The 15,656-nt window shown below is 46.3% G+C and overlaps 1 protein-coding gene across 1 annotated transcript in view; it reads left to right on the top strand.

The window, feature by feature from the left end:
• fam78ab (family with sequence similarity 78 member Ab) overlaps positions 1-5,402 on the top strand; it is a 34,322-nt gene extending 28,920 nt beyond the window's left edge. The window contains exon 2 of the mRNA XM_080212153.1: positions 3,259-5,402. Coding sequence (XP_080068279.1) covers positions 3,259-3,784 — 526 coding nt within the window. The 3' untranslated portion in view covers positions 3,785-5,402. The remainder of the gene's footprint in view (positions 1-3,258) is intronic.
• Positions 5,403-15,656: the final 10,254 nt, after the last annotated feature.

Raw genomic sequence — 15,656 nt, 5'->3', positions numbered from 1 at the left:
ATTCTTTAACCCCCTAAGCTAGTCCCAATTGCCCCCATTTGCCCTCTATACCCATATTACCCATGTAACTGTCTAAACACTTTTTAAAAGACAAAACTGTACCTGCCTTTACTACTACCTCTTGGCAGCATGTTGCAGACACTCACCATCCTCTGTTTGAACAAATTGTCCCTCTAGACCCTTTTCTATCTCACCCTCTCAAATTAAACCTATGCCCTCTAGTTTTAGACTCTCCTACCTTTGGGAAAAGATACTGACTATCTTCCTTATCTACGCCCTTCATTATTTTATAGACCTCTATAAGGTCACCCTTCAGCCTCCTATACACCAGAGAAGAAAATCCCAGACTATCCAACCTTTCTTTATAACTCAAATCATCAAATCCTGGTAGTATCCTAGTAAATCTCTCCTGCACTCTTTCTAGTTTAATAATATCCTTTCTATAATAGGGTGACCAGAACTGTACACAGTATTCCAAGTGTGGCCTTACCAATGTCTTGTACAATTTCAACAAGACGTCCCAACTCCTGTATTCAATGTTCTGACCGATGAAACCCAAATACACCAAATGCCTTCTTCACCACTCGTTCCACCTGCGACTCCACTTTCAAGGAACTATGAACATGTAACCCTAGATCTCTTTGTTCTGTAACTCGCCCCAATGCTCCACTATTAACTGCCCTGGTTCAATCTACCACAATGCATCACCTCATATTTAGACATGGAGATTACAGATGTGCACCAGTACACGGCCATTCAGGAACACCTGGCACTGCATCACTGCAGGAGTGCGATGGGAGTAATACTTTGTCAGGGCGATAAAGATCTCTTGGATTGACAGTGTGTGATGCGCTAAACAGCCAAACACCGATCCTGACACACGGTAGAAGAGATATGCTCCGGCCTCCATAAAGAAACACCACAGTTCAGAAACTCCTCCACATCACCCATTACATAAGGCGCTTCGTAATCTTTGGACATCTCAAAGCACTTTACAGCCTATGAAGTACTGTTGCAGTGTAGCCACTGGTGTAATGTAGAAAACGTCAATTTGCACACAGCAAGGAGCTAAATGACTGTTTTATTTTGGCACAGTGGTTAGCACTGCTGCTTCACAGCGCCAGGGACCCAGGTTCGATTCCTGGCTTGGGGTCACTGTCCATGCGGAGTTTGCACATTCTCCCCATCTCTGTGTGGATTTCCTCCCACAGTCCAAAAATGTGCTGGTTAGGTGGATTACCAGGGTCAATATGTAGGGTAATGGGGATACGGTTGGTACAGGCACGATGGGCCGAATGGTCTGCCTCTGTACAGTTGAGATTCTATGGAGCAATAGATACTCCAGCCCAGGTCTGGTTCTTCTTTGATAAAGTGCCAGGGAACATCTCACACTCAGCTGTGGAAATCTGAATGTTCCCTTTATAATGGGGAGGAGCTCAGAACTGCACAATGTGTGTAAGGGTCATCAGGAATACGTGACCCTTGGTGGCACAGTGTTTAGCACTGCTGCTGCCTCACAGCGCCAGGGACCCAGGTTCGATTCCCGGCTCGGATCACTGTCTGTGTGGAGTTTGCACATTCTCCCCATGTCTGCGTGGGTTTCCTCCGGGTGCACCGGTTTCCTCCCACAGTCCAAAGATGTGCTGGTTAGGTGCATTGACCCAAACAGGCGCCGGAGTGTGGCAACTAGGGGAATTTCACAGTAACTTAATTGCAGCATTAATGTAAGCCTTACTTGTGACACCAATAATGACTTTAACTGGGACCATGGCTCGCTATCCATCTTTTGACCACTTGACCACCTTCTCCAATCCGCTGGAGAGTAGACACCCGCATGTTGTTCTTCCCTCTTGTTCCACCAATGGCAATGCCACATGACTGTAATAATATCCAGCCTCAGCCAATCAGCAACACTGAATGTATCCTGTTGAACCCATATAAGGACATGCTTCCCAACTCCCTAACCCCTTTCAGCAGTTTTTATAAAATATTACAGCACAGAGTGAGGCCATTTGGCCCATCAAGTCACCACTGGCCTTTCAAAAAGCAATCTAATCAGTCCCACCATGTCGCCACATCCCTGTAATTCTTTCCCTTCAATTATTTATCCAATTCCTTTTCAAAAGCTGCAGCTTAATCTGTTCCCAGTTCCCTTCTGGGCCCTGCATTCCACATCCAAACTGGTCACTAGGTAAAGATTTCTACATTTCACCTCGAGTTCTTTCACCAATAACTTCAAATTTGTCCCCTCTGGTTCGATATCTTTCAGCTAATACAGTCTCACAGTGTCCAATCAACTCAGCCATCCTGATTTTAAGCATCTATCAATTTCCTCTTAATCAAACTGCACCACCTCAGTCACTCCTGTCTCCCCCATCCCCTCTCCATCCCTGCCACCATTCTCAAAAAGTCTCTTCTGTACTTTCTCCAAAGCCTTCATGTTAATTCTAAAGCACAGTGCCCAGAATTGAACCCAATACTCCAGCTCTGACCAACTGTACGTTTTATAAATCAAGCAGACATAGAAGACCAAAAGACCATAAGACACAGGAGCAGAATTAGGCCACTCGGCCCATCAAGCTGATTTCTATGTTTCCATATTTTTCTCATCCCCATTCTCCCAAAGGATTTGACGACAGCCTTTGAGGCAGGGTGTTAATTATCACGACAATTACATTGTTATGGCGAAGAGAAACAGGCAATGGATCTTAATTGTCTTTGAGCATGTATAAATCAGGGCTGGCTACTTGAGGGAGAGCTGAGAGACTGAATCAGTTAATATAAATCAGGGCTGGCTGGGACACTGGGCTGTGCGGGCAGAGAGCTGTGAGACTGAATCAGTTAATATAAATCAGGGCTGGCTGGGACACTGGGCTGTGCGGGTGGAGAGCTGTGAGACTGAATCAGTTAATATAAATCAGGGCTGGCTGGAACATTGGGCTGTGTGGGCGGAGAGCTGTGAGACTGAATCAGTTAATATAAATCAGGGCTGGCTGGGACACTGGGCTGTGCGGGCGGAGAGCTGTGAGACTGAACCAGTCAATAGACTCTCTCAGTAAAGTCTTGGTTTCAGCTTCACCAACCAGCTTGGATTCCATGGTGAGGGGTGGGATCAGGTGGCCTTGGATAAAGCAGAGGTGCAGAGATTTTAATGCAGTGAGGCAAGGAGCTGATGGACACTCAGTGTTCATCAATAGAGAAGTAAAGGTTTTGTATGTGATGTAATTTTAATTTTGTTTCTTTTTTTTAAATAAAAAGGTCCAGTTGGGAACTGCCCGATCTCAGAGAAGGAAACATATTAGCAATAAGTGACTCTGACGGAGTGAATTATCCCTGGTATGGTAACACCACAGAAACCCACACCATAGTGGGGCCCACCAAGAGGGAGGTCCGCTTTACTGTCAGCATGAATGACAACTTCTATCCCAGCGTCACATGGGCCGTTCCTGTCAGCAAGTCCAACATCCCCCAACTCACCAGTATTGAGAGAGACCAAAGTTTCACAACCTGGCTCGTGGCCATCAACCAAGGGACAGGCGAGATCATCGTCCTGCAAACTGTCAAGTGGAGGATGAAGCTTCACATCGCCGTGGATCCCAACGCGGTGCTGGGGAAGCGGGCCGTCCTGATGGAGCCCATAGAGCAAGAGGACCCCCTGATCCTCAGCAAGAACGAGCCCATTGTGCCCAACGCCCTGAGGAAACCCAATGCCAACGATGCCCAGGTGCTGATGTGGCGACCAAACATTGGGGACCCTGAGGTGGTTATCCCTCCAAAGATCTGACAGCTACGGCAGGACGTGGCGACGTTGGTGAGACACAACACAGGACTCGGCTCCCAGACCAACACGTGTGCACTATACATGCAAGAAATACAACAGCTCTACCTTGAACCGTATTGGTTGTTTGGGTGTGGGGAGGGGGACATCACTGTGCTGAAACCTGATTTGTTTGCTGAGCTAAAGGCCATAGCACTGTGGGGATCATCTCATCTTAAAGACTTTTGGTTTTGCCTCCTTCTCCCTCTGTCGAAGCATTGCACAACTCAAAGGAACTTTTGAATGTTGGTCGACACTGGAATGCACTTGCACATGGACAACTTTTGCAACTTTTTTGTTTTTAAAGAAAACTATTTCCTAGCCATGCTGCCTTAAGTTAGTGAAAGCATCTCATTGCAAATGTTTGCCTTAAGAGAAAGGATCAAAGTATTTCACCCTGACTGTAGATTGAATGCTGTCACATTACAAGCTGCAATATATGACTGTAAACCAGCCTGCGCCATCTCCTGAATGTGATTTCTTTCATTCATTAACCCAAATAGTTTCATTATAGCTGGAGGGGAGGAAGGACCCAAAAATGTGCTCAGTGGGGAACGTAATCAAAGAGTCCACTCACCAATAAAAGATGACCATGTCCAGGGATTTCTAACAAATGGTCAACTCAGGCTAACCAAATTCAACTTGAACAGTTCCTGGGGAAGACTTGGAAAAGGTTACACTTGACCACACATTAGACAAGTTGGATATGTTGATTATCACAGGGATGTGTGTGCGCTTATGTATCCAAGTATTTTTACACTCCCCTCTCCACATCCCAATCAATACATGGAATTTACAGTATAGGAGCAGGCCATTTGGCCCTGTCAGACCATGCTGTCTCTGCTCCTCAAAAGTCTCCTTCATTTCACATCATTGCATCACTTTCTTTTCCTTTCTCTCTTGTGCGTTTATCCAGCTTCCCCCTCCGATTCTATTCACCTCAACCACTCCCCATGGGGGTCAGTCCCATATTTTAACCACTCTCTGAATAAAGAGGGTTCTCCTGAATTTTTCACTGGATTTCTTAATGTTCGCTCATGAGTGGAAACTTCTTCCCTGCTTCCATCTTCCCTTCCGAACCCTCTTCAGAATTGTAAAGACCTCTATCAGGTCACCCCTCCAATAAGAGTGTCTTCAGCGAGAAATCTTTAGCCAGTACATGCCACAGGTAATGTGACAGGTGCACAAAGGGTTTTTTTGAGACATCAAAGTTAGCAACAGGTCAGTGGCAAGCAAGCTAGCTGGGGCATTTAGTTTTGAAATGGTGGAGTCCCCTTTAAGAGACTGTCGCTAACGACTCAATTCATTAAGTCCATGTCCCCTGTGTCACTCCCCTCTTGTTACATGCCGTGAATGAGAACAGTGTTAAGGGTTATCAGACCTGCAATGTTAATTATTGAATTGTAGGGCTGTAAAGTTTTTTGCAATTGATCTGAAGCTTGCTGCTGTTACTTAGCAGCACACACTGACACTTGAATCCAGAAAGGGTCTGTTTGCATCTGAAGCTGTGAAAAAAAAGGGAGAGAAATGCTGTATGAAAACGATAAATGGAAAAAACGGAAAAATAAAAGTCTCTGAAGTCTCACGAATTGTCACCAATAATTCCACATTCCACACAGATTGCAATAGTTTTCCACAGCAGAAACTTCAGTTAAAGTTTATTTATTAGGGTCACAAGTAGGTTACATTAACACTGCAATGAAGTTACTGTGAAAATCCCCTAGTTGCCATACTCCGGTGCCTGTTTGGGTACACTGACGGAGAATTTAGCATGGCCAATGCACCTAACCAGCACGTCTTTTGGACTGTGGGAAGAAACTGGAACACCCGGAAGAAACCCAGGCAGACGCAGAGAATTCAACAGAATTTTCATAGAATCCCTACAATACAGAATAAGGCCATTTGGCCTTCAAGTCTGTACCAACCACAATCTCACCCAGGCCCTATTCCCACAGCCTCATGCACTCACCCTGCTAATCATCCCCTGGCACTAATGGGCAATTTAGCATGGCCAATGCACCTAACCTGCACATCTTTGGACTGTGGGAGGAAACCGGAGCACCCGGAGGAAACCCACATAAACACAGAGAGAAAGTGCAAACTCCACACAGACAGTGACCCAAGCCGGTAATCGAACCCAGGTCCCTGGCGCTGTGAGGCAGCAGTGCTAACCACTGTGTCACCCTTTTATATAAACATGGTCCACGGACTCCAGGAGACCGTAAAAAGGACAGGGAGTCTGTGAACTGGTGCAGGCGGCGATTGTATGTACTACTGCTGGCTGCACCCTCCACCCCAGGTCCCCGATGGTTCGGGGGATCTATGTTTGCCTGTCTGCCCAAGTGAATGTTAACTTACTCTGGGATAATTGTCCTCATCACAGACAATACACTGACCGGCCAGTGATCGTTCACTGTTCTCTTTGGTCTTTGATAGAGTGTGCCCGGAACAAGCTGCCAAAGGTAGTAGTAGAGGCGGGTACAGTTTTCTCTTTTAAAAAGCATTTAGACAGTTACGTGGGTAAGATGGGTTTGGGGATATGGGCCAAACGCAGGCAATTGGGATTAACTTTGGAGTTTATTAAAAAAGGGCGGCATGGACAAGTTGGGCCAAAGGGCCCTTTTCCATGTTGTAAACCTCTATGACTTGTAATGAATAAAGGTGGAATATTTGCAATCCTCCAGTTTGAGGCGCCTGTCCTGTATCTGAGGAATCCTGTGGTCAGCACCTCTGCAATTTCCACACTCTAACCTCCCACAGCCGCAGCTTCCCGAGTTCGCAGCGATAACTCTCAGTGAACAGAATTCATCCTCTGCGTGTGTTACAGTGATGTCCAAGGTGATTCTGAATGAGCCACAGCAGAGTTTAGACCTGGACAAATTGTTTATCCTGTGTGAGTAATAACCTGCATCACAACAATTCTAAAACCAATTAACACACTCGAGTCAACCTTGAAAAGCTACGATTTCCAACACCCTCCCCTGTCGATATTATATACGATGTTGAATGGCCAATTTACAGACGGCTGTCACTGTAACACACGCAGAGGACTGGGAAAGATAACCGCAATGTTGATCGAAAGCTCTGCTTTAATTAGAACTGGCAGCTTACTGAGCAAAATATAACATTGCAGAACAGTCATTCCCAACCTGCTGTCACAGGAGCAACTAATTGATTTTGTCACGACAATCACAGCCAGGCTGCAGCTAGCCAAGTTTCACTTTCACCCCTGGGACAGAGAGTTAGAATAGAATAGATTAGAATCCCTATAGTGCAGGAGGAGGCCATTCAGCCCATCAAGCCTGCACCGACACCAATCCCACCCAGGCCCCATCCTCGTCACCCCACATATTTACTCACTAATCCCTCTAACCTACGCATCCCGGGACACTAATGGACAATTTAGCACAGCCAATCCACCTATTCTGCACATCTTTGGACTGAGAGAGGAAACCAGAGCACCCAGAGGAAACCCACACAGACACAGGGAGAATGTGTCAACTCCACACAGACAGTGACCTAAACCAGGAACTGAACCCAAGTCTTCTGGAGATGTGAGGCAGCAGTGCTAACAACTGTGCCACCCGAGAGACTGTGGATTCAAATTACAGATTTCAGCACGGAATCGAGGCTGATGCTCCCAGGACTGGGGAGCGCCAGGTGGGGGAGGGAGTGGGTGTGGGGGGAGGGACAGGGGGACGGAGGTGGGGGAAGCAGGCGGGGGAGGTGGGAGGGATTGGGGAAGGGGACGGTGTGGGGGAGACCGAGGGGTGGGGGAGGGACGGTGGGACGGAGGTGGCGGGGTGGGGTAGCGAGGAGCATAACTGGAATGGGAAGTTTCAAGCTGAAACATCCAATAAAGATTGAGCTGGAGTTGAGTTGGCAGCCTGAGTGATGGGTGTGTGGGGCGTGTGAGGAAGCAGGAAATATTTGAGGGAAGTGGGTAAGGATAAATATAACCGGGTGTGAAGGCTTACCAGTTACTGTGATATCTCTGTCCCTTACTGACAGGCTTCGCTTAAAAAGCTCAAAGCCAGCGATCTCAAATACAGAGATCCATTTCCAAAGGGATGGTGAGTACGTGTTGGTGAAGAGGTTCACAATTGACGCCTTGGTGTGAGGGAAGAGGGTTTCTGGGTAACACAGACTCTGCACAGACAATGAATGAACAAAGCCGGGAATCGAAACAGGGTCCCTGGTGCTGTGAGACTCCAAATGTTCAAACACTCTGCTAACCGCTGTGCAATGCTTGTTAGTCATGACTCTGTCTACCTTTCTCTGCCTTCAAAATATTCAATGACCTTGCCTCCACCAATCTCCAGGGAAGAATTCCAAAGACTTGTGACTTTCAGAGAGGAAAAAATTCTCCCCATCTTTGTCTTAAAAGAGAGACCCCTTATTTTTAAACAGAGTCCCTGTTTTTCAGGAACTCATGACTGAGTGAAAACATTTTGCTTTATCTCCGGATTAAATTGGAGATCCCTTATTTTTAAACAGTGACCCCCTAGCTCTAGATTCTCCAACGAGAACATTCTCTCCACATCCATCCTGTCAACTCCCCCTTCAGTGCCCGAAAGTTTCAATAAAAAAAGTTGCCTCTTACGCTTCTAAACTCCAATGGACATAAAGTCTAACCTTCCCTCATTGGATAACTCAACCACTCCTCAGAAAAAAACTCAATCTTTCTTCATTAAAAACTCAATCTTTCCTGATAAAATAGCTGATACTTTCCTGGTGTTAGTCTGGCAAATCTTCTCTGAATTGCTTCCAACACATTTACATATTTTCTTAATTAAGGAGACCAATCTGTCCACAATCCTCCAGACGTGGTCTCAGCAGTGCTTTGTACAAATGAAGCATAATCTCCTTGTATTTGTATTCAATTCCCTTCACAATAAATGGTAATATTCTATGAGCTCTCCTAATTACTTGTATTAAAGCACAGATCAACACTGAAAGTTAAGTGAGCCTGGGGAAAGCAGATGATAAAATGACACATTGTAATTCTAAAATGGGCGGCACGGTGGTTAATGCTGCTACCTCACAGGGCCAGGGATCTGCGTTTGACACAGGGCCAGGGATCTGGCTTGGGTCACTGTCTGTGCAGAGTCTGCATGTTCTCCCCATGTCTGCGTGGGTTTCCTCTGGGTGCTCCTGTTTCCTCCCACAGTCTGAAAGACGTGCTGGTTAGGTACATTGGCCATGCTAACTTCTCCCTCAGTGTACCCGAACAGGCACTTGAACATGGCAACTAGAGGATTTTCAGTGACTTCATTGCACTGTTAATGTAAGCCTACTTGTGACACTAAGAAATAATAAATAAATAAATAATATCCCTCAACCGTGATCACAAATAGATTATCTGGTCATCATTCATCGCAATTTCACACGTACAACTTGATGGTCCCATTTTCCCACCATAATTACACTTGAAAACAGGACGTCACCCGATACTTTAGAACATTTTGAAGTTCTGAAAGGAGCAATGGAAATTCAGCATTCTCTTTTATAGAAGTTAAAGCTAAAGCTTAAAGTTTATTTATTACCGTCACAAGTAAGGCTTACATTAACACTGCAATGAAGTTACTGTGAAAATCCCCTTGTCACCACACTCTGGCGCCTGTTCAGGTACAGGGGGAGAATTTAGCACGGCCAATACACCCTAACCAGCACGTCTTTCAGACTGTGGGAGCAAACACCCAGAGGAAACCCACGCGGACACGGGGAGAATGCACAGACTCTGCACAGGCAGTGAGCCAAGCCGGGGATCGAACCCGACACCGTGAGACAGCAGTGCTAACCACTGTGATACGCTCCCTAAACCTCTCCACTTCCCTCTCTCTCTCTATGAATTTAAGATGTAGTTTAAATCCTACCCTGGCATTGTGGGACATTCTGAAGTTTTGAAAGATGCAACACAAATTCTTCTTTTATAGAAAGTGCTGAGAGAATCAGCAGGAATGTTTTAAACACGACTGTAACTGATGGAACTGGTTCATAGTGAATCAGAGCACACGCACGCTCACTCCCAGTTACCCACCATCTCTAACTGACTGGAGTTTCCGACGCAATGTTAGCAATTAGAGTGTTTGTTCAAAATTCTCCCGAGTGTTATTTTAAGGCAAATGATGAATTAAAAATGGGTTAATGAATGAGAAACTTGAGATGTTGGGATTATCTTCGTCAAATCAAGGAGGAGATTTAAGGATGGTTATTAAAATGAAGAATCATTTCAGCAGGAAAAATAGGGAGGGATTATTTCAACAACTTGCATTTATGTAGCACGTTAACATCGTAAAATGTCCCAAGCATGTCAGCAAACAAAATCTGATAGCAAATAGTTTGCTATCAAATATTAGGACAACGGGCCAAAGCTTGGTCAATGGAGGGGGGGGCTTTAATCTGTATCTTAAATTTAAAGAGAGCGTGAGGGAGGTAGGCAGCAAGGATAGGGAGGCAATTCCTGAATGGAGGATCCAGGCAGCTGAAGACAAGTCTGTCAAAGGTGGGACAACTGAAATGGCAGATGTTCGGGAAGCCAGAATTAGAGAAGCGCAGATGTCTCCGAGATGTGTGGGGGCTGGAGGAGATCAAAGAGAAAGAGGCAGTGCCGGGGATGTACTGCACAGTTAAAGTGAGAGTTTTAAAATGGAGGCGTAACCAGATTGCAACAAGTGCAGGGGGCAGTCAGTGAGAAATCTTCATTTTGGAGAACTGTCCTCAGAATGTTGCTGCAATGGAAACAGTGACTGAGGCAGAAACCATTACGTCTTCTGAGGGAAAATTTAATAAATGCATTAATTTCAATAATTGTATATTGAGGAAAAATGAGTCTAAAGCTAGCCTGTACCTTAAACCAGATTTATTTCTAAGACAGCAGGGTGACAGGCTGGTTAGCACTGCTGCCTCGCAGCTCCAGGGAGCTGGGTTTGATTCTGGCTTTCGGTGCCTGTTCATACGGAGTCTGCACATTCTCCGCGTCTCTGTGGGTTTGATAGAATCCTACAGTGCACAAGGAGGCCATTCGGCCTGTCGAGATGCACTAACTACAAGCGCACCTAGGTCCTATCCCCACACTCCATCCATTTTGCCTAGCTATTCCCCCTGACACCAAGAGGCAATTTAACACGGCCAATCCAACATGCTTCCTCCGGTCTCCTCCTTTAGTGTCCCAAGACAGTGGGGGAATTAGCAGGGTAAATGTGTGGGATTACATGAATGTGGCGGGGAGTTGCAGTGTCCTGGGTAAGATGCTCTGTCGCACAGTCGATGGGTCAAATGACTCCTTCTGCACTGTACGGATTCTGTGATAACAATGTGCTCAGTTCTGGGCGCCTCATTACAGGAAGGATGTGGAAGCCATAGAAAGGATGCAGAGGAGATTTACAAGGATGTTGCCTGGATTGGGGAGCAGGCCTTATGAGACTACGTTGAGAGAGCTCGGTCTTTTCTCCTTGGAGAGACAAAGGATGAGGGGTGACCTGATAGAGGTGTATAAGATATTGAGAGGTACTCATTGAGTGAATTGTCAGAGGCTTTTCCCAGGGCTGAATGGCTGCCACAAGAGGACATGGGTTTCGGGTGCAGGGGAGGAGGTACAGAGGAGATGTCAGGGGTAAGTTTTTCACTCAGAGGGTGGTGGGTGAGTGGAATGGGCTGCCGTCGGTGGTGGGGGAGGTGGATTTGATAGGGTCTTTTAAGAGACTTCTGGAACTTAGTTCATATGGAACTTAGTTCTCGGTACATGGAACTTAGTAAGGTAGAGGGTTATAGGTAAGCCGAGTAGATAGGGGCATGTTCGGCGCAACTTGTGGGCCGAAGGGCCTGTTTGTGCTGTAGTTTTTCTATGTTTCTAATGCAAAATGACGGAGTCAGCCAGTCCCTCCCGAACCCGCGGTTATACTCTGAGCAAATTCCCAAATCATTCCCCACCCAGGACAGCTGTGTTTAATTAACAATTTACATCATGGATTCCGCAAAACAATTTCAACATTCACAGAGTGCAGGAAGCAGAGACGAAAGAAGCTTTGGGGAATGTGGCGGGGGGGCAATGAGTGTAGTTTTAGATTGTGTCACAAAGCCCAATGGGAGGGATGGGTGTTTAATGCCATAAAACATTTCTGGTTTTAATTTCAGAAAAGTCGTTACAGGAATTAACAAAATTACACCAATCCCTCAGTAATTGAGATGCAATTCAAATTGAATCCATTATATCCTACTTTGTAGAATCCCTATAGTGCAGAGGCCATTCAGCCCATCGAGCCTGCACAATCCTACCCAGCCTCTATCCCTGTAACCCCGCGTATTTACCCAACTAATCCCCCTAACCTACATATCTTGGGACATTAAGGAGCAATTTAGCATGGCCTAACCCGCACATCTTTGGACTGTGGGAGGAAACCGGAGCACCCAGAGGAAACCCACGCAGACACAGGGAGAATGTGCAAACTCTGCAAAGACAGTGACCCGAGCCGGGAATTGAACCCAGGTCTCTGGCGCTGTGAAGCAGCAGTGCTAACCACTGTGCCACCGTGCTGCCCGAATTGATTCTACTCAGCATTTAAACCCCTGATATGAACCCTCGATTACAACGCAGTGGGTGTACCTACACTACGTGGACCGTGGTGAGTTCAAGAAGGCAGTTCATCACCACCTTCTCACGGCCAGTTAGGGATGGGCAATAAATGCTGGCCTAGCCAGCAACACCCAGGTCCCATAAATGAATTTAAAAAAGGAAATCTCAGTTCAGATAGAAATCCCTATGGTGATATTTCCCCCTCCTGACCCAACACATCAATGCCACATGAAGCCATTCCCAGGGAACACACGGCAGGACTTGCATGGGGTTACAGATCCAGTGGGAGACAGATTCTCAGGATCAGGCTGTGTTCCCAAGGACAAGAAGTAGACCAGGGAGAAATCTCATTTCTAAAATTAACTCGGGGCTGGAATCTGCGCTGGAGACACGCAGCGGAGCCAAAGTTAATTTTAGTTCTTTTGGGATTCTAAGAGAGGGACCAGAGCTGTACCACCTGCTTCACTTTCAAAGACTGTGTGACAGCTGCAAGGAGGGGGCATCTCTCACTGTCACAGTATTTTACCGAGTACTTTTTGTATGCCTGTGTGTAATACATATATATAGTTTCAGATAAGGGGCAGGTCACTTAAGGACGGAAATGAAAAGAAGTTTCATTACATAGGGTGCCACAGTATTTAGCACTGCTGCCTCACAGCGCCTGGGACCCGGGTTCAATTCCAGCCTCGGGTCACTGTCTATGTGGAGTTCGCATGTTCTCCCTGTGTCTGCATGGGTTTCCTCCGGATGTTCTGGTTTCCAGTCCGAAAGACGTGCTGGTTAGGGTGCATTGGCCGTGGTAAATTCTCCCTCAGTGTACCTGAACAGGCACCAGAGTGTGGCGACTAGGGGTTTTCACAGTAACTTCATTGCAGTGTTAATGCAACCCTACTTCTGACACTAATAAATAAACAATAAGGGCTATTCCTCCTCCTGTTTCTTACAGGTTTCCAGAAGAAACATTCTCCCAGACCTTACGGGATATTGTAAGTCACACACTCAGATGGCAGCTCTCTCACAAGCACTGAATCCTCACCTTAGGGCTGAGAATTGAGTGGGTATCGTTACTGAAACACCAATCATCATTACACTGGGGTCCGCAGGCCTGCCAACTCTGGCTGGAGGTGTCATCACACCTCCTCCCACCCTCAAACACTACACACCCCACCAGCCCACATCCTCGCCATTTCCCTCCTTCCTGCACCGGACATCGGTCAGCCTCCTCCTCACCCCACTGACTGACTTGAAAACTGGACAAACAGCACTTGAACCCACCTCAGATTTTCATAATTAAATAGCCAAAGAGCGTGAGATATTATTAATGCCGCTGTGATTTCTCTCCTAGTTAGCTTTTAGATCAGCACATCAATATGCGAGGAATAGAGGGACATAGATCAAGGGCAGACAGAAGAGATTAGTTTAAATTGGCACAACATTGTGTTGTGCCGAACATGAAGACTATGTTCTCTCGACTATGAAGAGAGACTAAATAGACTGGGTCTGTACTCGTTGGAGTTTAGAAGGATGAGGGGGGGATCTTATAGAGACATATAAGATAATGAAAGGGATGGATAGGGTAGAGGTAGAGAGATTCTTCCCGCTTAGAAAGGATAGCAGGACTAGAGGGCACAGCCTCAAGAGGGGGGACAGTTTAGATCAGAGTTGAGGAGGAACTTCTTCACTCAAAGGGTGGTGAATCTCTGGAATTCTCTACCCATTGAAGTGGTGGAGGCTGCCTCGCTAAATATATTTAAGTCATGGGTGGATAGGTTTCTGATAGATAAGGGAATTAAGGGTTATGGGGAGAAAGCGGGAAAGTGGAACTGATCCACTTCAGATCAGCCATGATCTGATTGAATGGCGGGGCAGGCTCGAAGGGCTAGATGGCCTACTCCTGCTCCTATTTCTTATGTTCTTATGTATATTGTGGGCCGAAGGGCCTGTTCCTGTGCTGTACTATTCCAAGTTCTATGATTGTCTTTGTCCTTTCCGATTTGACCTCAGTGTGACCCCAGACCAACAACACAAGAAACAGAAGCAGGAGGAGACCACCAGGCCCTTTGAGCCTGTCCCGCCATTGAACACGATCATGGCTGATCTATACCCACCCTCAACCCCTTTTCTGTGACGTTTCCCCAATGCCTTCTATTCCTCGATCTATCAAATATTTATCCACCTCCACTTGAAACACTTCCAACGATCCAGCCTCCACCACGCTGTGGGAAACAGAATTCTAGCGATTCACAACCCTCTGCGAGAATAAATTTCTACGCACCTCAGTTTTAAATGATTGATCCTTAATCTTGTAGTTATGTCCCCTTGTTCAAGACTCTCCCACTAGTGAAAGCATCTCACCATCTATCCTGTTAAACCCCCTCAGGATCTTACATGCTAGAATAAGGTCACCCTTTACTTTCGTAAACTCTAAGGAATACAGACCCCGACTATTTAATCACTCTTGATAGGACAACCCTCTCATCCCAGGAGTTACCCTGGTGAATCACCTTGGATTATCTCCAGTGTTACTATATCATTTTTTAGGTAAGGGGATCAAAGCTGTACGCAGTATTCCAGGTGAGGCCTCACCAACACCCTGTACAATTGCAACAAAACCTCCCCATTTTTAAACTCCAACCCCTTTGCAATAAAGGCCAAAACGCCATTTGCCGTCTTAACTGCGTGTTGGACCTGCTGCTAGCTTTTTGTGATTCATGCACTAGATCATCCAGATCCCTCTGCACTTCACTCTCCTGCAGTCTCTCTCTCTCTCCATTTAGATAATCTGCCTTTCGAGTCCTCCTACCAAAGTGCGTTACTTCACACTTCCCCACATCCATTTGCCAGTTTTTTGTCCAGTCATCCAATCTACCTATATCCCGTTGCAGAACCCGGCGGCAGTGGTTAGCACTGCTGCCTCACAGCGCCAGGGACCTGGATTTAATTCCCGGCACTGGGACACTGTCTGTGTGGGGGCTGCATGTTCTCCCCATGTCTGCGTGGGTTTCCTCCAGGTGCTCCAGTTTCCTCCCTCAATCTGAAAGACGTGCAGGTTAGGTGCATTGGGCCATGCTAAGTTCTCCCTCTCGAACAGGCGCTGGAGTGTGGCGACTAGGGGATTTTCACAGTAGCTTTGTTGGAATGTCAATGTAAACCTGCTTGTGAGACTAATAAATAAATTTTAAAAAAGAATCATAATATCCTGATCACAACCTGCCCTTCCACATATCTTTGTATCATCAGTAAATTTGGAAAACTTGCATTCTG

Source organism: Carcharhinus amblyrhynchos, chromosome 25, assembly GCF_965287045.1.
Source record: "Carcharhinus amblyrhynchos chromosome 25, sCarAmb.v2.hapA, whole genome shotgun sequence".
Taxonomy (NCBI): Eukaryota; Metazoa; Chordata; class Chondrichthyes; order Carcharhiniformes; family Carcharhinidae; genus Carcharhinus; species Carcharhinus amblyrhynchos.
Note: the sequence above shows the minus strand (reverse complement) of the source record. Positions and strands in the feature narration are given on the sequence as shown.